Source organism: Guyanagaster necrorhizus (genome assembly GCF_019112545.1).
Source record: "Guyanagaster necrorhizus MCA 3950 unplaced genomic scaffold BT62scaffold_31, whole genome shotgun sequence".
NCBI lineage: Eukaryota > Fungi > Basidiomycota > Agaricomycetes > Agaricales > Physalacriaceae > Guyanagaster > Guyanagaster necrorhizus.
Genome location: NW_025064910.1, coordinates 92,761 through 116,868, shown reverse-complemented (window position 1 = coordinate 116,868; position 24,108 = coordinate 92,761). Strand labels below are relative to the sequence as shown.

General features: G+C 47.5%; 8 protein-coding genes across 8 annotated transcripts; 1 reads left to right on the top strand and 7 right to left on the bottom strand.

Annotated features, from left to right (window-relative positions):
* Positions 1-1,222: 1,222 nt before the first annotated feature.
* BT62DRAFT_446383 (uncharacterized protein) lies at positions 1,223-2,767 on the bottom strand. Its single transcript, XM_043180930.1, has 4 exons — positions 2,707-2,767; positions 2,352-2,652; positions 1,891-2,299; positions 1,223-1,835 (listed from the first exon to the last, which is right to left on the bottom strand). Exons 2-4 carry the CDS (start codon positions 2,553-2,555, stop codon positions 1,441-1,443), a joined length of 1,008 nt encoding a protein of 335 aa, XP_043035652.1. The 5' UTR covers positions 2,556-2,652; positions 2,707-2,767; the 3' UTR covers positions 1,223-1,440.
* A 417-nt stretch (positions 2,768-3,184) lies between these two features.
* BT62DRAFT_446381 (uncharacterized protein) lies at positions 3,185-3,592 on the bottom strand. The gene is made up of 2 exons (XM_043180929.1): positions 3,277-3,592; positions 3,185-3,224 (listed from the first exon to the last, which is right to left on the bottom strand). The coding sequence occupies exons 1-2, from the start codon at positions 3,563-3,565 to the stop codon at positions 3,193-3,195; spliced, it is 321 nt and encodes a 106-aa protein (XP_043035651.1). The 5' UTR covers positions 3,566-3,592; the 3' UTR covers positions 3,185-3,192.
* A 766-nt stretch (positions 3,593-4,358) lies between these two features.
* BT62DRAFT_988718 (uncharacterized protein) lies at positions 4,359-5,596 on the bottom strand (the record flags this gene model as incomplete). The annotated part of the gene is made up of 4 exons (XM_043190122.1): positions 4,359-4,761; positions 4,818-4,938; positions 4,989-5,383; positions 5,444-5,596. The coding sequence occupies 4 exons, from the start codon at positions 5,594-5,596 to the stop codon at positions 4,420-4,422; spliced, it is 1,011 nt and encodes a 336-aa protein (XP_043035650.1). The 3' UTR covers positions 4,359-4,419.
* Positions 5,597-5,856: 260 nt separating this feature from the next.
* On the bottom strand, positions 5,857-6,490 carry BT62DRAFT_1079476 (fungal hydrophobin; the record flags this gene model as incomplete). Its single annotated transcript, XM_043179496.1, has 5 exons — positions 5,857-5,978; positions 6,030-6,117; positions 6,179-6,252; positions 6,302-6,379; positions 6,428-6,490. The coding sequence occupies 5 exons, from the start codon at positions 6,488-6,490 to the stop codon at positions 5,931-5,933; spliced, it is 351 nt and encodes a 116-aa protein (XP_043035649.1). The 3' UTR covers positions 5,857-5,930.
* Positions 6,491-8,414: 1,924 nt separating this feature from the next.
* BT62DRAFT_1040928 (kinase-like protein) lies at positions 8,415-9,314 on the bottom strand (the record flags this gene model as incomplete). The annotated part of the gene is made up of 2 exons (XM_043178421.1): positions 8,415-9,186; positions 9,245-9,314. Coding segments are annotated over 2 exons (378 nt in total), but the record flags the coding sequence as incomplete, so codon positions are not given.
* A 1,089-nt stretch (positions 9,315-10,403) lies between these two features.
* BT62DRAFT_906694 (uncharacterized protein) lies at positions 10,404-11,283 on the bottom strand (the record flags this gene model as incomplete). Its single annotated transcript, XM_043183646.1, has 6 exons — positions 10,404-10,537; positions 10,591-10,699; positions 10,751-10,843; positions 10,901-10,978; positions 11,076-11,153; positions 11,197-11,283. 6 exons carry the CDS (start codon positions 11,281-11,283, stop codon positions 10,404-10,406), a joined length of 579 nt encoding a protein of 192 aa, XP_043035647.1.
* A 338-nt stretch (positions 11,284-11,621) lies between these two features.
* BT62DRAFT_936240 (DnaJ-domain-containing protein) lies at positions 11,622-13,440 on the bottom strand. The gene is made up of 6 exons (XM_043187090.1): positions 13,063-13,440; positions 12,912-13,018; positions 12,590-12,859; positions 12,237-12,538; positions 12,039-12,183; positions 11,622-11,985 (listed from the first exon to the last, which is right to left on the bottom strand). The coding sequence occupies exons 1-6, from the start codon at positions 13,415-13,417 to the stop codon at positions 11,764-11,766; spliced, it is 1,401 nt and encodes a 466-aa protein (XP_043035646.1). The 5' UTR covers positions 13,418-13,440; the 3' UTR covers positions 11,622-11,763.
* A 51-nt stretch (positions 13,441-13,491) lies between these two features.
* On the top strand, positions 13,492-22,558 carry BT62DRAFT_973890 (uncharacterized protein). Its single transcript, XM_043189138.1, has 14 exons — positions 13,492-13,659; positions 13,714-13,824; positions 13,874-14,040; positions 14,090-14,132; positions 14,181-15,410; positions 15,468-17,485; positions 17,536-17,611; positions 17,679-18,263; positions 18,316-18,425; positions 18,476-18,551; positions 18,603-21,197; positions 21,249-21,843; positions 21,899-22,063; positions 22,116-22,558. The coding sequence occupies exons 1-14, from the start codon at positions 13,639-13,641 to the stop codon at positions 22,403-22,405; spliced, it is 8,082 nt and encodes a 2,693-aa protein (XP_043035645.1). The 5' UTR covers positions 13,492-13,638; the 3' UTR covers positions 22,406-22,558.
* The last annotated feature ends 1,550 nt before the right edge of the window (positions 22,559-24,108 follow it).

Below are 24,108 nucleotides of genomic sequence, written 5' to 3'. Positions count from 1 at the left end.
TGAAGGAGCATGATGGCCCACAAGCTTCTTCCTACGTACGTTCGTCTCGCCTCAGCATAGTGGACTCGAATGATTGATTTAGTGTAATATATCGCCGCGGCACCAGGCGTATAGCTCCCCCCGGCCAGGATTTCGTGCGTATCTACATTTCATCCTCCAAGAGTCAACAACTCCGAGACATCCGAATTTCAGCCCACTTTTTATTGGTATCCGCGGTAAGAGGTTCGTATGAGACTCGTCATACATTCGTCGCTTTGGTCCTGAAAGCCAGTGGGCCTAAACCAATAACACGGCCCTATGAAAAACCCTTTCCCTTGCGTTTTCTATGGAGTTCTAAACATACTTCTTCAAATCCTCCTGCTGCTTCGCACCAGCCATAATATTCCTACCATTTCTCACAGTTGTAGTAGTGAATGTGCCTGTATACCAGTGGCGTATCAATTACACGACTGTGAACGTTATGGAGAACTTTATATAGGGATAAACAACCAACTTAACGGTACTACCGAGAAACCATTAGCAGGAGTGCCTCCACAAGAAAATCCCAGAACGTCAACAAGCAGCCTTAGTGTTTGGTTTCACAGAAGTTTCGAGAAGACAGCTTCAACTCGTGTCCAGGGGTTGCAAGAGGGATGTGGTGTCGTGGTATATTTGGTCAAGCCTGAGTGAACATTTGGAAGAGGTATCATTGAAAAAAAAATCTATTTAACCACAGAAAGACTAAATGCCAGAACAATAAGAATGATTCGTAGTGGATACAGGCTAAGTCAGGACTCAACACTTCTAAGAAAGTTGTCAGCAGACATCCAAGTCAGTACCATCACCCTACTGAAGATCCTCAACGGGGCAAGGACGGAGTCATCAAGTATAGGAAGTGATCAGAGCAAAAGGCATCATAAAAAGAGCGCACGCCGATACGTTTTTTCTGCAGGCTTGACAATTTTGCTGCGGAACTCTTCAATGGCAGATTTAGCGGCATCCACAGTGCCATATCGAGAGAGATAAAACTCTTTATATCTCACTGCGGCTGTGGATGGGATAGTTGACACACAACCAAGCTATCCAGTCTAGCTTATCGGTCTTCAAGGATCTGAACAACACCTAATTTTGTGCGAGACTACGAGCCGCCTCGTTGCTGGGACGCTAGTAGACGGTCAGATCTCAAGAGAAGGTATTGAGGTAGTGGCAAAAAGGACGAGACGGCACCAGTCTACCGAGAGACTCTTTACCTCAAGGCAAAGTAACCTAGAAGGCCATCGAGAGAGCATGACCTATCAGAGGTGCTATTTAATAATATTACCTCTTCTATGAAGTACTCATCCTGAAACCGAAACGCTTGTTTTTGGTATTAGAAACGCATGGGTCTCTTACTGTGTTCAACCTGAGCTGGTGGATATTTTATGCACAGTAATGCCATAAAGAGACATGCTTGGGTATAACCTACTGCGCGGTGTCAGACAGTCCAACGTCGCCCGTGTATGGATCCTCTGTAGGAGAGCGCTGTCTCTGCTTGAGGATGAGCAACATGACACGGTTGCACAGAATTGAATGGAAGATGCGCTGGAAGCCACTGAGGAAACCTATGAGATCCGGGGCCCACATGGGGACAAGGATATTGGCGAGGGATATGATGAAGATGCATATGTAGAAGAGCATCCCAGAGGCGTAGAATTCCGTAAGGAAAGGGTGGTTTGACCGCCGAAGGTGCTCTACGCCTTTGAAGAGCGTGAGCAAAGCAATGATCGTATCTATAACGAGCATAAAGATAAATGCCACTGCCAGGAGGTATGGAGGAGACACATTCAAGCAGTCAGGGTGGTTGGGCAAAGCGACGACTGTGAATCAAAAAGTGTTAAGCCCCCCGCAGGCTTCGGATGACAAGCAACCCACATTGAGCCGTCTTGAGTTCCATGGCCATGCAAATGACCGTCGGTATGAAACAGAAGATCCCAATCCCGATAAAACACCAGAATATCGCCCTGCGCCTATCCCATATCGCATACGTGCGGATCATGAGGATTACCTGCGATATGAAAATCCCAGTAAGCGCGAATGGGCTTACAATGATGTAAAACCGGTGACAGTCAGCGGGAGTGGACTTATGCAAGAGCCAATTGATGGTCAGCGCCATATCGACCAAGGGTGAGTAGCGGTTCAATGCGAACAGCAGCAGATGAGGATGTGTGGGTCGAGGAAGCCATACATAATTAATCTCAGTGGGGAACAGAAGGAGCAGGTCGTAGACGAGCAAAGTCGCGCACGCGGTGTAAGAGTGGGATGTGAAAAATACAGAGGATGCCTGCAAGGGAAGTAAAAGTAGCTGAGGAGACGAGGGATGAAGCACGACTTACCATCATCTGAAGAATCCTGCTGCAACAATTAAGCAAAAAATTTCGCTCTCGATTCTGCTTCAATATACACAAGGAGAGAAAGTGAGCATGGAATAGAGAAAACGAAGAATGCGTTGTCCTCTCATACGGAGTACCGGTCCTTTTAACGCTTGTGCCAGCCCTGCAACGTTTTGCAAGCCACCTCGTGGACAACGACGTCAGCATTTCTTGAGTAACTCCCGCAGCTGAGTGGGGACTATTTGCCTCGACGCCTTTTTGCAACACGGGATCAATACTTGACTCGGAACATCTAGTTCTGCATCTGTTTGCAATATTTCAGGCTTGAGCAGTAAATATCAGTATTCCTTTAACTCACAACACAAAACTGAGGTACGCGGCATAGATATAAGCTGCACCTTGCCATAGTTACCATCGTTCTGGAGAAGGATATTCTTTCCCCGATTTGTCCATGGAACGATGGACCACATGGTTCAACAATATACCTCGACTCTGATGCGTGGTCGAACGGAGCGGTAAGTAATGGAAGAGTCCTAAGAGGTCTAGAAGCACCTTTATATGTCTACAAGTGAAGAATAATGTCTCGATGACTCGCATAGTACCGTTTGATTCGCTAATGTTCTGAATGTAATTTGCTATGCAACTCCCGAGACTTAGAGTCACAGTTCCAACTTTCCACTTATCATCACTGGAAGACAGCAAATGTGTAAAGACAGGTCGCATTGGAAGCGTCCTCCAGATCGGCGAGAAGGTTCGAACAGACGATGAAGAGATGGGGTTCAACGGGAATAAACTTGTGATCTCTGCCATAGGTAAACGACACATGTAATTTGTGACCGGGATTCTACCGTTTTTTCTGGGCTCTTTTGCCGTCCTCTGGACTATCGGTTAAAAAGATGACGAAGAATAAGGAAGAGAATAAAAGCACCATTCTTTTTCAGCTTTTTCGGGGCGCCTTTCCCTCTCTTCTTCCTATCGATAATATCTTGGAACCTCTGCTGTTCTTTCTCATCCACAATCTCTAACGCTGGGTATCGACGGGCAATCGCAGAGATGTTAAGCGCGAGGGGATAATATTTGACCATAGAAGGGCCCCGGAGACGAGCACGGAGATATTTGGCACCGGTACGGACCCGCGTCGGGTTGTATGTCGTTTGGAATATTGAGCATTGTAAACGGGTCAGTGCTTCGAGTGTGGAGGGCCGGACATTGGCCATGACAGTTCGGGAGAAACCCTAACTCCACCTCATCACGTTCCCACATTTCACGGAGATTTAGGTGCATGCTATCCATTACACAAACTCTTCTACTCTGTCAAGGAATGCACTCTCGCATGTCATTGCACCGCCGGTCCCATTGCCAGATGCCTGACACCAGACAAACTCGAGGCCATTCTCTCATTCTTCGAGAAATATGTTGCAGATTGGGTTACTTCTAAATGCGTCCCCTGCACCCAAGTAGGGACCTTTACGGCTACTCGCCCAAGAGATTTGGGAGCGTCTGAATCTAGGGACAGTGGGAGAGCACCTTCCCACACCTCTATAACCACCAGCAGACTCGGCTTTCGACCTCAGTCCCGAGGAACCTTCTTTATACCATCGCTTCCAATGACAGTATAAAGCGGGTATCGAGACTGTTGGATTTGATGAGTGCGAGAATGAGGGATGGGTCGAGGAGGTGATTGATCATAGTCCGATTAAACCGACGGGAGAGTCGAGGGTGAATAGACGAGCGAAGCCGTTTGCTCAGTATACTGCGAAGTATGCGTAGTGGATCTATAGTGTTGTATAATAGTGATACTTTATTACGGAAATAAATGCCTGAACTTATGAGCGGACTAGTCATTTCAATTTCTTCACAGGGTCCTCGTCATGTTCAACCAAAAATTAGGGTAATTTACATGTCGATATCCTTCCACCGACTTTTGGCTGGAACGATTGTAAAGTAGTAGTAGCACTGGAAAAAAGTATGATTCTTCCCGGGCTTCCATTATAGCAATCCACAGGATGGGTAGAGAAGCATTGTAATTCCAACTGTGCTAGAGACATAGGATGCATATCATATTGTATATTCATCGGTCATGATAAAAGCAGCCACGAATATAAAAAAGAGTACCATGACTCTCCCTCCCGCCTCTTTCATCTAGGTCGAATAGCTCTTCGTCACTGTCTTTCCACCGCCACAGAGTAAAAGACTTCCACGCATTCCCATTGGGCCGCTTTCCTCGCTCAACCCGTCCATCGATATCCAAAAGGCCGGTCTCCAGCATAGACGGAGACATGACTGTCATACTTCGTATGGAGTCATCCGGGTCACCTGGTACGGGTGCCAGCAATGCGGCGGGAAGATGTTGCGTTGTACTGCTAGGGAGCAGCAACGTCACACTTCTTGTTCTACGGTCCACCGACTGTACCTGATGAGAGATACGCCATAAGTAAATATGTCAAAGAAAGAAAAAAGAGGACGAACAAGAGCATCTTTCTCGATGATTATGTTGCCATTCGTGAAGTTTCGTTTATACGAGATGAGGTCCCCAACTTGGATGATGGCATTGTGGATGAGGTCCGTAAATCTCACCTCGGCGGCTTGCCTGCGCAATATAAAATTAATATAATTGTTTGCAACTGAAAAGGAACATACCCTGCACGAGCAGACGATTCAGGAAACGTCAACCATTGGGCATCGTTTCTGTTTTGCTTTGCCCACTCTTCGTCTTTGTATGGTGCTGAAAGCGTACCGTCACGTATACCTTGTTTATATTTCTCCACTTTTGAAATATGGCTATCGGTGGTCCATCCAGAGAATATGTGATCCTGGAAGGTGTGTGCAGCGGAAAGGAAGTGCGAGTCTGTGAAAATGGAGGTGTCGAGCGTTCCTGACGACGACGATGGTGGTAATGAAGGCGCTTCCTTGCTTGGGTGGCTAGGATCAATAGAGTGCTGGTATCCAAGGAACGCCGTTGGTGGAAGCAAGGTCGACAAAACGGCTCGCGAGTCCTCAGAGAGCGAAGACCAAGTGTCGATGTTGAAGATTGTCTATCGGGAACTGTTCAAGAAATCCAGTAACGATGTAAAAGCTGCAGAAGAGGTACGTACCGAAATATCCATCTTTGTCAACGCGCTCCGTGGATTCTTCAACAAGTATTGCATGTTGGGCCCGTCGTGAGACGGCTGTAAGGCTGCTGCTGCATACTGGGGTATCTTGGAGCTCGCAGCACTTCTGATCGTACGTCTTGGTCGAGTAGACATTGTGGAAAGGGCGTCATTAATGTCGAGAGAGGCAAGTCCACAACTTGGACTCAGGTGCGCCGACACGTGATGATGACGTCCCTCCTCGGGCCGATGCCCGCTCGCCATGCAAGCTCGAAGTTATGGGTCAAAAAGCGCTGAGCAGTAGATTACGTGAATTGGTAACCATTTTTCAATGATTCAAATATTAGTACCCAGCGAACCGGAGTCATTCAGGCAATCAAGGGTTCAGTTCAAGAATTTCAATGGAAAATAGCAGACGAGAGCAAAACAAGTTTTATCAATTTACAAACATGATCATCTAAATAAGCATCAAACCGATCTAGACCAACGGTCAAAGGTTGAGGTTAATGGGAGTGCATCCAATGGCGATGACACCGTTCTAGAAAATGCTTGAGCCAACCATGATAAGGCCAAGGACATTTCAACTTACAAAGTTGTTGTTTTCGCAACAAACTGTCTGCTCGGTGCAAGAATTTCCACCAGCCCCAATAACCGAAATGGGGGTGCAGCTGATACCACTAGAAGAAATCCTCTGTTACTTTCCTGTAGTAGAACGTTTAAGTGATGGCTGCAACTTACACGGGGACGCTTAAGCTTGGGAGAATGATACTGAGAATCCCAGCCACAGTACTATCGAGAGGGAGTTTGTTCGCCTGTGTATATTAATGAGGTTTTGCACGATGCTGTTCGACAAGTACGAACGGGCCCAGCCTGGTTGCAGCATTGCATGCTACCGGTGTTGCACTGGCCACCAGTGTAGGTGGCGGTGGTTGGAGCGGCCTATTACCGATGAGTATTGTAGGAGGCACAAGTCATGGCAGTGCTTACCATGGCGATGGATGCGAGGGTGGCGAGCATGACAACGGCAGCGGCGAAAGCACGAGGAAACATTGTGGGTACTAGAGAAGGAACTAGACAGTACAATAGCTGGATTACTGAGGTTCGTAGAGTTTCGCAAGGCCTTTTATAGTGCTAATCCAGCCCATTTCATGTGGATACGGACTGGGGAAACAATTCACCTTCCTCCGGCTCTCGGGATCTACGCTCTTCGTGTCATACTGGAGGCGTCTAGGCGCTACTTAGTGTCCTAGCAGAGAAGCGTCGGTAGATAATTGGATGGACCCACGAATTATCACCGACGTAGCACCTGACAATAGATACATATACGCCATTTTATTTACCTTTCACCGGCATTTCGTCTTCATAGTGAATGGAAGCACGTAACTGTGGTGTGCGGCGTGGCGGTCACTTCGCTAACTTGTCCGTTCAAAGACAACGCATAGGAAACCGTAAAATAAATGAAATTGCCAGTTCAACATTGAGTGGCTCAAGAGCCCGTCAACGCGTGTGCTTGGATTGATATTGAGAAGAAAAAATTATATGCGATGGAAGTGAGTCAGAATGAAGACTTCTATACCGACGATCTTCATTGACCGCAGAGAAGGAGGGCTCAGAGGACCGAGGAGTAGATGCATGGCCTAACCGGTTCTGGGAACAGCCAAGCAGAGAGAAGGTGAAAAATGTAAAGTTCTGCGATGAGCCAAGGCCATCCAGAGGCAACACGGTATTCAGATTTCAACGAAGGTCTTTGCATGTACACGCTGCAAAGATCAGCTGTTCACGGACCGATTGTAGCAAATCAGATCGACATTATTCACTTCAAGCTTGCATTAATTGGCGAATTTTTCCTTTCCAGACCAAAGCGTTGTTTACGTTCCGCGTGGATGATGCCATTGCATTCCAAAAGAAAGAAGGTGCGAAGTTTACTGAGAGTTCACGAGGAAATTTTCGCCGAGAAGGAAGAAGGACGTAGAATTCGGAGTCAGTTCGTCAATGACCCTGTAATTAATTAGATATTAAGCACCGCGACTCGACCAACTTCCCTTCGTCGCCAATATATTGTCGGACTAGCCAGATCTGGAGCTGATTCAACGTTGAGGACTACTGATATCAATTCACTGGCAACTCCTAGTACGAAGTCGCAAAGAATCTTTGTTGGACTCTCTAGCACCACTACACCGCGGAAATTAATTTGCATCCTTCATTAAAGGTGCTTTCGGTCACCTCACACTCCTCATACCCGCCTTGAAGATGAATTCTCGTAAATGTGCATCGAGTCGGTTGTGCGCAAAATCGCCGACAATTACTTGCCGACACATACTGAACCCTCCTGTTGTCGTCGCAGGTAAGCCATGCAGGACATTTCGCCGTCACCGAAGAGTGAGATCGGATTGTAACTGAATGTCAGTGGCCTCTGACTGAAATCAAGAGTCGAATAATTTGTTCTGCTGGATACCGGCCACAATCGATAAGTCAGCGCATAATTATGATGCAAAATTTGGCGGTTGCCTTTCTATTACTGTATCGCCGTCTGTTCACAAATCAATTGAAAACAATGACAGCTGAACACCTCCGAACACCCATTGGTGGGAGAGGTCACCATGAATGATGGCCTCGCATCAGTTAAGTGAGCCCATTGTACAAACTGGGGAATTGTATTGCAAGTATTTACGTGAATGACCAACTCATTCTAGAAGAGACACTACGGCATCGAAAGGAATGAGACAGACTGATAAATGTGGCTGACCTCTTCTGACTGGTAAGTAGGTTTTCCTGTAATCAGTCAACGAGTTGTGAAATCAGTTGCGAACGAGCGATAACGCAACACCCTGCAAAAGTCATTCCCATCGGACTTCAGCTGAGCGTCACTTTCAGCAGAGATAGCGGCACTAAGGCGATCCACGTCTTCCATGAACAACGCACCTGAACTTCTATTCGCGGTAGAAAGGATGGCGATGTCACGATCATCCAGAGTGTTTGAGTAAGACATAGCATTGGTCTACAAGAAATTCAATGAGGAGCATGCCTTTTAGTGCGCTACGTGTTTACGAGCCCCCATCGCCATGACCACTAACCAAGGATCCTTAATAATGTCCCACGAGTAAGACCTATCTTTAGCAGGTACGAATATTCGCTTCAGCAGAACATTTAGCTCCGGAGAATCTCGTATATCATCGGATAGCTGGGGAATTTCCAATGCCATAATCTAAGTATGATATCGTCAGCATGAGGAAATTTGGCAGTAACATACATACAACGTGCACATTGTCAAGCATGCGCCTTTTCACCTTCGTCCACGGATGGCCGCCTGACAGCATCTCCAGTATGACCATCCCAAGACTCCACACATCCGCACGAATATCATGTCCATTCTGCTCGATAACTTCGGAGGCCACCCAACAAAGCGCATGTCCGAGATGTCTGGTCGAATGTTCAACGTCAAGCGTGAGCAAGTAAAACACAAAAACATGAATATAGGTAGCTATTCTCTAGCGGCCGGGCAGATCCGAGTTCACAAATTTTCACGCAACCTTCTAGAGATATGGGAAGGTTGGTCCCTTTGATATCCAGGTGGACAATGGATTTCGAGTGGAGGAAATCGAGCCCTTGGAGAACTTGGTCTGTCACTGCAGCCACCTCCATCTCAGGAAGAGGTCCAAGGGATAGAGCGAGAGCCTCAATAGTGCCTCCAGTTACATATTCCATATAAAGTCTGAATTGGTTCGGCCCCTTGAAGTGACGATAGTCTGGGAATGCTGTTAGTGTATACTAATGGCTTTCCAAAGTCAAACTTACAAAAGACACGAACGAGGTTCGGGTGAGAATGACCTAGGATTATATGGAGCTCTCTTTGTGAAACTTCGAGTGTCGTACGGTCAAAGATGCCTTTAACTGAGATAACAGTGGTCGTTGGGGCATAAAGGTTAGCAAAAACGTATCCGAGAGACCCTATCCCAATTACCTTTTCAAGACCGGCTAAGGATTCTGGAAAAAAAAGTTATTATGCATGTAACGACACCGTACACTGATTATCCATTGAGTGACACTCACTGGGGTTGAATGCATCAACATCGACTTCAAGGCTTGGAGCGGTCCGGGGTATCCAATCTCCCCTGACACACGCGATAATAATGTGTGCATATGAATGTGCTCGCTCTTAATCGTGTTAAGGGCTCAGGAATGGATATTTCCGTTCCTCCCCCTTCTTCCTTCTCACATCAGGGAATAATTTGATCGCCATGGCAGCAGGATATGGCCGAATTCTATAGCACACTATGGTTCAAGACACAAGATGACGCAACCACTCAAGTACGAACATAAATGTTGGTCTCACTACGCGGAGTAAGTGACCTTGTTCGTAGAAGATTTCCGTGTGACTTACGCAGCCATCCAGTTCCTTATTGTGGTGTTTGCATCAGCTGGCGATACGCAGACGTCTGCTCATTATCATGTCGCCCAGCCAGTTTCTTCCCTAGTCATTTTAAAATCCACTATACGAGGTCAAGAAGAAAAAGGCAAGGAAGTAGCGCACTGCTTGACAAAGTCTACTCCAAAGGACTTCACCTCGGGATCAACTTCCGATTGAATGGCTCTTATGGGACATTCCACGTCGATACATGACCTCTGGACTGAGCCTCCGTTAGCCTCAAGAAATATAGAAGTAACAGATTCGTCGAGAATGCCAGACATAGCAAAGGAAGAAAAGGACAGGCATAGAAGATATTAGAACAAGGGCACGTGCGGGTGTTATATCTCCGAACACGTTGAAACAACGTTGAAATGAATTTTTATGACTGCCTCATATTGTTCCTCTCTGAGATGTAGGTACGGTGGTACCTAGGATACGAACTTCTGTCGACCTATGTTCTCAATTGCTAGACCCAATGACTAGCGGGTGACTGCTGAAACAATATTTGTACGACGTACCGAGTGAAAATGTGAGGGTGCATAACGGGAAAAATAACTACGCGGTGGCGAAATCAACACAACTCTCAAAAGTCTGGACGTTCTTTGTCGCATACCACCACCACTGGATCGCGCAGGCGCTAGCAGTGGTGCAAGTGTCTCCTAGGTCTGGGATAGTGACATTGAAGGAACCTATACATCGTTATTATCTTCTGTCCAGGGGGGGAATGAGCGATCAGACTTACTTTCGTTCTTGGGCCACTGGGACGGACCAAGCGAGTCGTTGGCATACACATCCCACGTAAAGAGGCGTGCGATCGGCGTTTGAGTAGCCAAGTTCACTACGGAAACATTCTGGGATTACTGTGAACAGACGACCTAGATGGAAGGCATGGAAACACCAACCGCATATCCGGTGTGATGGGCCTCGATATCCACCGCAAAAGGAACAACCTGTCCAGTGGCGTAAACTCGAGTACTGTCTACGTTGTCTTCGTACTGGAAGGATGCAAATCAGTCAACTTCGAAACGCTATGGGTATTGGTATTGGCTTACCTGGTAGCCACGGCAGAAGAACAGGTAACAGGCAGTAGCGTTGTAGTCAGAGTCGATCTTAGCAGCAGCATTTTCGACCTACTTAAACGAGTTAACAGCGCGCAGTGAGGCAGACGGATTGCCATGCCGGTCCGTATTTGTCTAAAAGCGCCAATTAACCAGTCAGACAGAAAACGCATAATAAGAGTGCTTTACCAGATTTGAGAACCTTGTACACAGCCGCGCCGCAAGCTGCTAGATTAGCACCACCGACCTACAAAGCCCATTAAGACGCAGACGAATATTGCAGAGCCTACCACTCGTGGTGAAGGGTCAGTAACGACTCCATGAGCGAGCAAGGAGCCAAAAAGAGCCGCAAGAATTACAGAAGAAAAGATAACCATTGATATTCGCTTAACGGCAAGGGTCTGAGTTGGACATGAATCTTTTATGCGTTTCTCCAGAGAAGTCCAAACGACCACGGCCCGCAAGATACAGCACAAGCCGTCCACCGGAAAAATAGCTGCAGAAGAGTCAGGGTTATGCGCGTGGATGTCGGTGAAAGCTCGCGTTCATTGAGTTGCTGCTCTTCCATGGCACAGTTAGAGCTGGAGACCCGTATTTTTGGACCGCATGTTCTATCGGTAGAAGCAGGACTCGGATATCGAAAGCCTTGCATTTTTCTCGGTGAGACACTGTACGTCGAAGGATGGGCATTTACCAAGTTTCGCCTAGAGAAACCTTTAGCTGTGCGCAACAAGATATATTGAATCTACGATACCTGAATGCTACTATACACTATACACTACCTGGGGCCTGACGTGACTAGAATTACAATGATTGTATGCATGGAATACGAGATGCAACATCGTCTGTCATCCGACTCATCGTCCTTCTCTGGCTCGACTGCTTTTTGTATCGACCCTTACGTACTCACCCTCGTCCAGCTGACCTTGTCCATTCTCCTTCCTCACCGACATATACACCTCTCCGAGGATCTGCATCGCAACGGCACGCATTTGCGCCTTGTCCTGTGAGATGTTGGGATCTTCCAAGACGCGATCACATGTTTCCCGAAGGACCGACTCAATTTCGAGTTTCGTGCCCTATCAAGTTAAGTGAATTGATGGACAATATCGGAAGACATGGGAGTGATCACCTTGAACAGAGCCTGCAGCCCTTTCTCCGCGGCCTGTTCCTCCAGCTTCCGCTTCTCTTCCACGCTTAAATTTCCCGCCTTTTCGGCGGCTTGTATTTGGTCGAAGACGGTCTTGAGCTCTATCGCGGAGCGAAGCGTAGATACACTGCAAAGCAACAAATCATTAATAGTGGGAGACAGAGAAAGGAAGAGCCTCACGTCTCGCTGAATACATGGTATTTTCCTTGAACATTATGCAGCCATCCACCGACGCCAAGAAAAGTTTGATTGGTTGCCAAATGATGTTTTGCCTTGGACGCATAAACAAATCCGATAGCTTGAAGAAGCTCGACGCCGTAGGATTCTCCTTTGAGCTCTTCGGCCTCGAGTTGGCAGATTGTCCGCCAGCTTCGCGTGACATCGGTGTCATTGGGGCCAGTAGCAGATTCTGTGAAGATGGCCAACTTGCGCTCCAGGTTTTCGACCAACTTCTGGACCCGTTCCGCTCTCTGTGCTGCTTTCTAGAATTGAAGAAACTGAGAATGACCATCGTTAGCAATAAAAGGGCTCACCTCTGAAGCCTTCTTTTTATCCCTCGCTTCCTTCTTCGCCTTTTCTTCCTCACTCAATATTGGCCTCCCTTTGGAGTCCTTTAATTCATTTCCTTCCGCTTCTTCTGCTTCCTGCAACGCGGTCTTCATATCTCTGGCCAGACTGATTTGGCCAATAATCGGGGTGAAGCGATCACCGCCAAATATAGCGCCGAACACCTCTTCTGGGTCGACGTAGCCTCCCTCTGGAGCACTCTCCTTCGGACCGAACTCGTTGTACTTTTTCCGCAACTGGAGGAAAACGTCAGACAAATAAGAGTAAGATTTTAAAAAGACGCCGTACTTGATCGTCAGAAAGGGTTTGATAGGCAATAGCAATTTGTTTAAAACGCTCCTCGGCATTAGGATCATCTGGGTTCTTGTCGGGATGATGCTTGATAGCAAGACGTCCTGGAAGAAGATTAGGCACATTAAAGGGGAATAGGGTGACGCACGATAAGCTTTCTTGATATCATCCGTCGTAGCAGTCACCGCGACACCCAATGTATCATAATATCCGGTTTCTAACGGGCGTTCCTGGGTTCCAATTTTTCTGCCTTTCCTAGCGGAAGGTTGGGTAGATGAGGGTCTAGAGTTAGTGGTTGATGGCGGGGTATTCAGGGCTGCTTGAGTGGGGTAGAATACATAGGATAGTATCGTTTGACATGAAAAACATCGGATCTGTAGAAGGATTCCTGGTCGTGGCTGAGGGGTAGGGACAGGAAATTCAAGATGTGCGCTGCACTTCCGGCAGACCATTTGGATGTGAGGCAATAGGGGCCTGGAAGGAAGAACAGGATAGACGGACATGGCAGTAAGAGGCTGAGAGAGCCTGTGCCATGTGGCGGCCTTCGGAAGGTTGCCCAAATTGGGCTTGCCGTCAAGCCTGTTCAGCGCCTCCAGCATAGGAATGGAACTGGAAATTGGTACGGATCTACACTTGACCTCTGAAACATGACCGGCACCGAATCAAAATAAAGGAGTGACGATAACAGGCCATTGCGCCAACCACCTCCCTTCTCTTCTTACCCATGGCAGAGTCATTTGGCGAGGTACAGACACTTTAAAAATCAAACTAGACCTTCACTTACACCATATTTTCTCAGTACGCTCTCCCCACCGACACCATAGCAGCAATCCTTGGCACATACCCTTTCTCCATCGGTCTCTTTCGAGAATTGATTCAGAACTCTGATGATGCCAGGGCTTCGAAGCAGGTCGGTACAGCATTCGTTCTAACTATCAAGTACTCAACAGCAACGACAGATCTTTGTACTGGATTCAAGAACGCATTCGACTGGCGCCCTATTTCATGACAAGTTGGCCGGCACCCAAGGACCATCTCTTCTCGCGTATAATGATGCTCTCTTCACCCAGGAAGATTGGGAAGCGCTGCAAAGTATCCACAAGTCTTCAAAGAAGGCCGATAACACGTCAGTCCTTTCATTTCAGGTTGTCCCTTGATTTCTTATCGTCTCCCAGGAAGATTGGAAAGTATGGTATTGGATTTCGGTCCTGTTATCACGTACGTTGTTCCTTTCTTACTTCCTTTCACTTTCCAACCCTTCCTCAGATAACGGACCACCCACAAATCCTTTCTGGTACATCGCTTGCTGTCCTGGATCCTCATCACCACTTCAGCGAGTCCGGCGGGACCAAATTCAACTTTGTCGAGCTCGGAGACTCATACGCTGACCACCTAACCTGCTTCGACTTCTTTCTACCTCCAGGCGCCTCCCGAACGCCCTTCCTGGGCTCTGTAATTCGACTTCCCCTTCGTACCCCTCAATCCCAGAGCAGCATCAGCAACAAAGTCGTCACTTCTGGAGAAATACGTACTCTCTTTCGTGACTTCATTGAAGAGGAACTCGGCGTTTCACTTCTCTTTCTCAAGCACGTCTCCAAGATCGAGATACACGAGATTGATGAACAGGGAGTTCGAACCTTTCTCGCCGGCGTGTCCACATCCAAGCGATTGCCTTCTCAGTGGGAAAAGGATGGCAGCCACACTACTTTGATACAGACCATCAACATCACGTCTTCGTCCCGGAATGATACCATAATCTGGCGCATCCTTCAATCTTCATTTGATCAAGCCGAACCGGCGTCATTGATATCGTATAGATTGGGACGGAACGCACGTCCTGTGCTGTCGAAACACAAGCTGGTCCCGTCGATATCACTCGCTGTCCCCATGTCCATCCTGACGGCCGAGCAGACATCCGGTCGTCTTTTCACCTACCTCCCACTCCCTATACGTACCGGATTCCCATGTCATGTCCATGGACTCTTCGCGCTGACGCAGTCGAGGCAGAATCTCACCAACAAGATGGAAATTGGAATTGTTCGTGGAAGCGATGACAGTGTCCTTGTCGAATGGAATCAGTTACTCTTTGACAAGTACCTTCCTAAGGCTTGGGCTGCACTTTTCCCTGTACTTATTAAACAAGATGGGCTCAACGAGATCTACCGAGCTTGGCCGGCTGCTCAACCGATCGTGGAAACGGGTGATAGCACGTATTGGCAAGATCTACCTCACAATCTCCTCTCCGCCGTTGTATCTTCAGGCGCATTGGTCTGGCCACTCGTACTGCGTAGCCCTAAGAGCAAAGCTTGGAATACGGAAGTTGCGGCCTTCCAGGATCTCCGGTCTGTCATCGTCGCAGGCAGTGCAATCGATGTCAAGGCCCTGCAGGCCTTAGTTGATGCAGGACTGAAGATCATACAGCCCCCTGAATATATCATGAAAGCGGATATCAATCATACAGCATTAACTCCGGACATTGCACATGCTGGGTTACTCGTAAGTCGCTTCTATCTTATGCTGTCATGTTATTCATCTAGGATTTATATTTTACAGTATCATAGATTTGAGCTGGAACAGCTCGGCGCCTCGGATACTACCGCTTCCCTGGCCATTTTGGAGTACCTCATATCGATGAAGCGTCTTGCGCTCATCCTTGGCCTTCCCATTATCCCATTAGTCAGCGGAAAATATGCTACTCTCCAACTTAACGCACCAAACATTCACGTCCTACTAGAGAAGGCTGATTTCAATACGTTCCAAGGGTTCGATCGTTCAGCTATACCTTTGGACAGGCTTTCGAGCTCGGCTGGAGAGCTCCTGCTTTCACAGGGCGCTGACGGCTACAACCTGACTCGTCTTTGTCCCGAGCATGTTGTGAGTTATCTGCGAATGTCTCCATATGGTATAGATTTTTCGACTGCCGAGAAATCCTCCGACGAGACCACCATTCTGTGGTTATCGAAGTTCTGGGAATGGTTAGGAGAGTGGAATAGGAAGGAAGAACTTTTGCCAATGGTTTCTCAGTTCCACCTTCTGCCCTCAAAGGATGGATCACTAGAACCTGTTGGAGATGGGATCTTCTCCGGAGAAGCTTTGGAGGCGTCGGCGCAGTCTGCGCTTCAGTTGCTGCAGATTAAATTTCTACACCCGAAATTCTCAGTGGTTGCTCAGAATGCCCTCAAGGAGTTATCTGGTACTCTGCGACTCCCAGACGCAGACGTCCACTCGCTCCTTGACCGTACACGATTCTCTGCTGGCATCGGCATAGACAAACAAACAGCTACCATCATCCTGGGCTTCTTAATCCCTGCTATCCTCGATTTCTGCCGTACAGAACGCCTCAGTGTTAGCCAAAGGCGCAAGTTGCGATCATTACCGATCTTTCCGATCCTTGTCCCTTCGAGAGGCCTTATCAAACCCGAAAAGACACCCAGGTTTTTGGGTATCCCGCTGAAGGTCCCGAGGACGAACACGACAAAGGCTGTTGGTTGTATTCCTGATGGTGCCACCGTTTACGGGGTCACGGTTTCGATATCCTCACTGCTTCCACTCGCTGGTGACGTCATCTACCTCGACGGGTCGGACATCGACCTTGCCATATTGTCCCACATTGATTCGGAGAACAGCGTGCCGCTTTCTGACATAGACATTATAGCCCTCGCTCTAGAACATTTCGGCGAACAGTCAAAGTTCCTTCAGCATGCGTTCCTCGAGGATATGGTTCAGCGACGCGATAGCTTGCCTCCTCGTTTGTTGAAGATACTCCAAACAACAAAGTTTATACCTGTCATTGACGGCTCCCTGCAGTCAGCGGAGCATGTAATTGATCCCACGACGCCGGTGATGGCTCTGTATACGGACAGTGGTGATCGTGTTCCGAAATCGATGGATGACTCAGCAGGCTTCGTTTTGAAGCAGCTAAGGCTCCTAGGGATACTTCGAGGAACTCTGACAATGGAGATTATTCTTGAAAGAATACAGCATATATCTTCGATACGCGATTCTGATCTGACGAACGCCAAAACGCTATCGATTCGCTTGGTTGACCTCTTATTTACGTCTGGATTTGACTGCACCCAGTTGGAGATACCCGTGGATGCAAAGTGGCTACCGACTAACCGAGGGATGTTGAGTCACGAAGAATGCTTGGATCACGGTCTGCACCGCTCGGAACTGTTTGACGAGGTGTATCCTTTGATCGATGAGACTATAAACGTCTCCCATTCTCTCCGGCTAGCACTGGGTTGGGATAAACCACTGTCGTTTGCCACCTTGACCCAGCAGTTTAGCCTGGTTATCAGTGCACGCGGCACGAATGGCGCCTACAAGAAGCTTAGAGTCATAATAAAGGAGCTTAGTCGAAGGGTGCTCTCGGAGGAAGATCTTACGACTTTGAAGGGGATCACTGATAATCGTGCATGGATTCCGATAAACTCTCGTTATATTACTACCACCAGTCACGCAGTTTTCTTCCTTCCGCTTCCCTTAGCAGGATTCCATGAAGTCCCTCTGGCTTTAGCAGACCGTCCTGAAATCCGTGAGTTTCTGCTGAAGATGGGATGTACAGAGAGGTAAGTTTCTACCTACTACAGCTGAGGAAAACGTTAACACTCATTTATGGGCCTTCGATTGATATTCTTGTGTCCGAGCTCAATAATCTGCACAAATATCCGGCTAGTCCAGACAAAACGCAGATGGTACCGTACCAGATGGTACCGTACATTTCCTCACACCCAGTTCTACCTCAGCTTAATATTTCCTTAGGCTCTTTTGATACTGAAAGCTCTCCCACTCAGTCTGACTGAAGAGGAACGTTCGAAGATTCTCGTTCCTGACATGTTTGGACAACTTCGTCCTGCTAGTGAGGTGTACTTCAACGACATAGGTGATCGGGCCTTTATCGAGGCCGGAGACTTAATACTAGCACATCCGCAGTTGAATGAACAGATAGCAAAGCGCCTCCATATGAGCAGACTGGGCCTCAAATTCCTTCACTTGAAGAAACCGGCTATTGATATGGGCGAGAAGCTGACGACCACCATTCGAAATGTGTTGAAGCAGTACACTGAGCAGCAAACGCTATCCGAGTTCTTCGCAAACGCTTCGGATGCAGGAGCCACGGAGTTCAAGATTTTGGTTGATGATCGTCATGCTCCGTACGAGCGTTTGCTTTCACCCCTTATGGCCCCATTCCAACGCTGCTCATCCTTGATCGTTTACAACAATAGTATGTTCACGCAGGCGGATTTTGAAGGCATCTGTAAAACTGGAGTGGGCGGGAAGGAAGGTGAGACAAGTACGATTGGACAGTTTGGTTTGGGGGCTCTTTCTATGTTCCATTTCACGGAAGTAGGTGTTAACCTTGTGCCCTATGAGTATTATTGCTGATATTCCTTTGTAGCTGGCAATGATTGTCTCCGGCGATAAGGTTCTGTTTCTGGATCCGTCCAAGACGCACCTTCCACTTGATGATTGGGCTTCACTGCTCCTGCCCCTTCAGCAAATGCAACGGTCTGCATCTTGCAGTTGAGATTGATATTACCCCTGACTTTGTTTATCAGGATGTACCCGGACCACCTCGCTGCGCTTGACGGGTTATTTGACTTCAAGTTATCAGCTACCACTTCTTATGTCGGGGTAAGACAAATTATTCCTTTATGACACGAATAAAGCTCACGTTCTTGTCAGACCCTCTTTCGATTACCACTCCGAAATGCTTCTCATCTGAATGATTGCTCCATCTTGAACGTTGGGCAAACTGCCGACTATGTTCGAGATTATATTGTCCGGCCATACTGGAAGCAGGCACAGCAGTCCCTGTTGTTTACCAATATGAGAAGTGTCTCGACATACTATCGGCACAAGTCAGGTCGCGTCATTAGCAGTTGGAAAGTAGAAGTGAAGGCGGATTCCCCGACGACATCCGACGGCAACTGTTCTATTCGTAATCGTTACATCATTGGATATGCATCCCCAAAGGTCGAACCAGTGCAAGAGCGCTGGATGGTGGTGACGACGTCCCTTCCTGCCACGAGCTTGCCCCCCGAATTCAATCCTTTGAAGGAACCCCATCGCTTGCGATCTCCTATCATCGTAGGGCTTGCCGCACGGACTACCGCACGAAGTCCTAGTAGCCACAATCTTTTCTCCACGCTCCCGCTGCCCATGACTTCCACGTTACCCTGCCATCTCACAGCGTCATTCATCCTTACACCCGATAGACGACATATCCGATTTGACGATTATGACAACCTTGAGTCACAATACAATCGGTGGATATTGTCTACTGTAGCGCCGCCCCTCTATCTCACACTTCTTGAAAACCTTCTGGTATTGCTCGGGCATAATGACATATGGTGGCCGGGTAATACGACACAGCAGGACAGTGTTACTCGGCTTCTTGTCGAACGGTTCTACGCAGATGCCCTTCCTTCTTGTCGGTGTCTGGTTTGTCCCAGCCATTTCAATCCGACAACTCGTATGTGGCCTTCAGATGCCGTCATTCTCGGGAACCAGCCTGCCTCGGTGACGCATGTACTCGAGCTTCTTCGCCTGCCCCGATATGTCTCATTCCCTCCCATCATCCGCGAGCGTTGCTCAGGACACATCAAAATGTTCAATCAAGAGGTCTTGAGAGACGAGATCGCTTTGCGTGGTTTCAGTTTGATTGCCGGATTTGAGACAAGAAAGCTCACGATAACTGACATCCAAAGTCTTCTTGACTACTTGTTGGAAGAGCCGTTTGTCAGTTTAATGGATCTTCCTCTTCTGCCTTTGGCAAATGGGACATTAGTGCCTCTACATCCAGCCGACTACAAGAAGAAACATTATATATGGAAGGTTGCTTCCGATAAGCACACCCTTTTCAACCTAGGAGACTTGGTGCATCCAGATTTCGATGCCAGCCGACTGACGGGGAAGGACTATAATGTCTCACAGCTTCATGCCTCGGACGTTGTGGACTTGATACGTCCCTTCATTACGGAGGCCGATATATTCAATGCGAAGAGCACCACGGACGATGCATGGATCGAGCAGTATTGGAAAGAGTATCCCAGCCTGAACATGGATCCCGATGTCGACGCTCAAGATTTTCCATTAATTCCCACCGTCCGTCCTGAACATTACGTTTCCATGAAAGCATGCAAAACCCTTCCCGATGTTGTCTCAGTCGGTATCACAGAACCTGATTGGCTCCCCGATTGTTTAGACAGACTAGGCTTATCAGTTGTCCTACGGAACGATGAGAGACTACCTACATCTGTGCGCGCTGTCATACAGGCTCAGCTGCCCATCGGTATCGACCAAATCATCAAACTATTTGCGAACAAAACTTCGCCATTCAGAACACTGGACGATGAAATGCTCGCCGAGTTCGCAGGATGGTGCCGGGACAAGATCTTTCAATGCTCTTCGGAATCTATCGAAGCCGCTCGCTCGCTCCCCATCTGGCCCTCTCCTTCGCAAGATGGCAAGCGGTACCTTGCTGCGAAGAACGAGCAAATGGCCATGGTTCCTTACCAGTTTCCTCATGATGTCATCAATCCATTCATGAGTTCTTCCTGTGTCGAGTTTTTTCCAGGTCTTCGTCATCTGGGCGTGTTGCCAGTGACCTTGGATGATCTGTGGAAAAAACTTAAGCTTCCCAAAGAACTTGGTCCCGACGATACGCCTGCTTATAAGCGGCTGGTCACTGCCCTCATATCGGACCAATCCTTCACAATTCGGGAGATACCCCTTCCCGACGGTACTCGGCGACTTGTTCCGTCAAACACGTTGTATGAACGAGCTCCCCTCTTCACTGCCGCTTTCGGGTCGTCTGAAGTGCATTTCATTCTTGAAGAGTTCATCGACCTTGAAGCTCGGCTCGGGCCTTTTGGACTAAAGAACACGAACAACCTAGACATTGCTACATTCTTGATTTGTGCGACCTCGATTAACAACGATGTTTCCGGTAGAGACCGAGACGAGCGAGCAAGACTAGTTTTCAAGGCTTACTGTGAAGACCTGCCTCTTCGTATTGCTGCCAGCGAAGATCAGTCGTGGCGACAGCTGGATAACCTCCGTTTCATTCCTCGACTGCCTCTCAGACAGAAGTTGATGGGGATTGCGGAAGTTTCTCCTTATGTCAAACATTTGCCTCCGGTGATCTCTCCAAATGAGATGATACTGCCCGAGTATGAGCCTATTGCCTGGACTCGGCGTGCTATCTGCACGGTTCGACCCGCCGAAAGGGTCCTCCTAGCAAATCCTAGTCTTGGGAAACCGACCAATTCTGATGTGGTATGTTGTCTTTCTAGTTTTCGACACTTTCTTACTTGATAAAAATAACAGATCCAACATCTGCGCGTGCTTGCTTTGGAAGTAGCAAGAGATCATCCTTTTGACAGGCATCTACTGTTCGACCTGAACGCTACCTACAATTGGCTCGATGAACATCAAGATGAAGTCGGGGAAGAGATGATCGATTTGCATCAAGAACGTCTTTTCTTGAACGTTGACGATCCAAATAGCGACGTCTGGGTGTGGAACTCTGCAGACGAGATGTTCTTCAACATCACCGAAAACGGAGAATTCAAGACTGTTCACAAATTCCTGGAACTCTACAGGGACCTCTTATACGTATCTGGCGTGGAGAGTATAAACGATCCTCCTCGTCCTGAACCCGTCCTATCGTCGGTCGAGACACAGTTCTCTAAACTGAGAGAGGGATTCAACACGATGAGGCTGGAGGACAAGTTAACTGATGTTGTGTTTGTCACAGAGGATGGTCAACGCTTTGCAGCTCACCGATCTTTTTTGTCGCCGATGAGCGAATATCTACGCGACCTATTCTGTGGAGAATTCACTGAAGCCGGTCCCGCTTCTGCAGATGAACCGATCGAAGTTGGCGTAGAATATCCAGGAAAGTGTCTGAAGACTGTGTTAGGTAAGGATGTACTGTTATTCTACCCTACATTACAGTTCTGATTTTCTATCTCTAGACTTCATATACACTGGAAGTGCGCCTGATCTTGATGATATCGGCCTTTCTGTTCTCCTAGATGTCCTAGACCTGTCGCAATATTGGGGTTTCACCGAACTAAATGAAATTACCCAAGCCAGAATCATCGGAGGGAGCTTTATTAACCCTGTAACTTTTGGTGATAGTAAGTTTCGTCTTATTCATCCTTTGAATGAACTCTTAAGTGAGGATATTAGTTCTTCATCGTGCAACTGTCCTCGGTGCGAAATTCCTTCTCGACGCTTGCGAATATTATGAACGCGAGAACAAGGACGCTATTCAGAGACTTCGCGGAGAGGGTAGAGTTCGCAGGAAAAATCCACGACATATCCCAGTCATGAAGAAGTCTTCACCGATTATTCCGCTGGATAGCATCGCTCCGATAAATAACAAACCACGACCTCGAAGGGTCCGCAGATTCATGCACCGGATTTCGATGAGCTTCTCGCGTAGATCAAGAGTTGTATCGCAATCTCAAGCGGGTTAGATCCAAGAATGTATGTTTATAGGCAGTGTTGTACCGATAGATGATCCATGTTGTAAATTAGTATCAATACGATGTACTACTATCTCTTACTTATCATGCTGAAGTACTAGACACGTACGGAACGTGGCAGTTACTCTTTAGGAAATACGCCGCACAGAAACGTGATGCCGCATCGTCTGAGCCATCATTTCCTGCCTTCCTTCGGGATATCCTTCAGTGTCTACCACTCTTGATGAATTTGTTGCTTCTATATCTCTTGAGGCTAACGGAGGCTCAGTTCAGAGGTCATGTATTGACGTAGCACGTTTAACAAGAGCTATTCAATCGGAAGTTGATCCTGAGGTGAAGTCCTCTGGAGTAAGCTTTGTCGAGCACTGCGCTACTTCCTTGCCTTTCTCTTTCTGTTCCTCGTTAAGGCTAGGGAGAAATTGGCTAGACGACATGCCAGTGACAATGTGGAGACTTCTGCGTATTGCTCAACAGATGCAGACACCAGAATAAGGAACTGGATGGCTGTGTAAGTCTGAGTCGCAAGCAATCTTTACTGGACAAGGTTACTTACTCTGGGTAGTGAGACCATGATCTATCCGTATCTTCATGAGCTGTTCGTATTTGAGTCATGGCTAGGTGCCACTAATTTACGTGAATCAAAATGTCATCAAAATCCTTCACTATCAGCCGACTATTATCTTAAGTATACCTTCACTTACGTACCACGCCTAGGCTCGGCAATGACATTGATAACTATCAAGCAACCCCCATGCAGTTCTACGTCGAAGATTTCAGAAAGCTATACTGAAGTGTAAGCTATTTTGCCGAAACTGTCGTGCTTTATTGACTGAATATTGCAGTGTGGAAACTGCAAGTGAGTTATAATTATAGCCGTGAAGTGAGTGTGATGTTTATACCAATTATAGAATGCAATATCAATGCAAGGTTCAAGTAATATTGACAGAAGAATATATGTGAGTATCTCAGTCGGGCACAACGTGGGTGAAGCGACTGAGGCATACAGATAGGAACGGCTGGACTATATAGGTGATCGGGAAATGACAGGAGGTGTAAGTATATATAAGGCAAATAGAGCGAGTGATCAAAAGTAAGATAAGATGAAACGTACGGATATCCTCCAACACTCCCCCATATCCGTTCAATCTACTGGGGTAACGTTGAGCATCTCGAGGTAACCATTGTGCGTATCACGAGGCAAGGGCTTGGTGAACATATCTGCAGGGTTTGCATTCCCTCGAACAAACTCGACACGTAATTCACTGTCCTTCACAAGCTCCCTAATGAAATGCTCTCGAATGTGGATATGCTTGACTTTCTGATGGGACTGTGTGTTTGTTGTTAATGCTACAGCACCCTGGTTGTCACCATACAATACACTGGGGTGAGGCTGAGGTAGTTGGACCTCATCCATCCAAGACAATATCCACATCATTTGTTGCACCGCATGAGTAAGGGAAATGTATTCAGCCTCGACAGTGGACAGGGCGATGGTAGCCTGACACTTTGAGCTCCAGCAAATCAGACCACCCACTATGGTGAAGACATAGCCAGATGTCAAATGAATCATGTCCCTACAACCCCCATAGTCCACATCTACAAATCCAACAGGTGTTAATAGCTGCTCACACGAGAAGGAGATACCAAGGTCCATTGTCTCCTTTATGTACCCAAGGACATGTATTAATGCTTTC

Bases quoted from the DNA above. Each gene is read 5' to 3' on its own strand.
- BT62DRAFT_973890 (XM_043189138.1), top strand. From the start codon at position 13,639: ATGGCAGAGTCATTTGGCGAG. The intron at 17,612-17,678 runs GTACCGTACCAG...ATATTTCCTTAG, and splicing joins GTCCAGACAAAACGCAGATG to GCTCTTTTGATACTGAAAGC. The intron at 21,844-21,898 runs GTAAGGATGTAC...TTCTATCTCTAG, and splicing joins GTGTCTGAAGACTGTGTTAG to ACTTCATATACACTGGAAGT.
- BT62DRAFT_446381 (XM_043180929.1), bottom strand. From the start codon at position 3,565: ATGGCCAATGTCCGGCCCTCCACACTCGAAGCACTGACCCGTTTACAA. The intron at 3,225-3,276 runs GTGCTTTTATTC...CCGATAGTCCAG, and splicing joins GAAAAAGCTGAAAAAGAATG to AGGACGGCAAAAGAGCCCAG.
- BT62DRAFT_446383 (XM_043180930.1), bottom strand. From the start codon at position 2,555: ATGCTGACGTCGTTGTCCACGAGGTGGCTTGCAAAACGTTGCAGGGCT. The intron at 2,300-2,351 runs GTAAGTCGTGCT...CTTCCCTTGCAG, and splicing joins GCAGGATTCTTCAGATGATG to GCATCCTCTGTATTTTTCAC. The intron at 1,836-1,890 runs GTGGGTTGCTTG...TTTGATTCACAG, and splicing joins GGAACTCAAGACGGCTCAAT to TCGTCGCTTTGCCCAACCAC.
- BT62DRAFT_936240 (XM_043187090.1), bottom strand. From the start codon at position 13,417: ATGTCCGTCTATCCTGTTCTTCCTTCCAGGCCCCTATTGCCTCACATC. The intron at 12,539-12,589 runs GTGAGCCCTTTT...CTTCAATTCTAG, and splicing joins ATAAAAAGAAGGCTTCAGAG to AAAGCAGCACAGAGAGCGGA. The intron at 12,184-12,236 runs GTGAGGCTCTTC...GTTGCTTTGCAG, and splicing joins TACCATGTATTCAGCGAGAC to TGTATCTACGCTTCGCTCCG.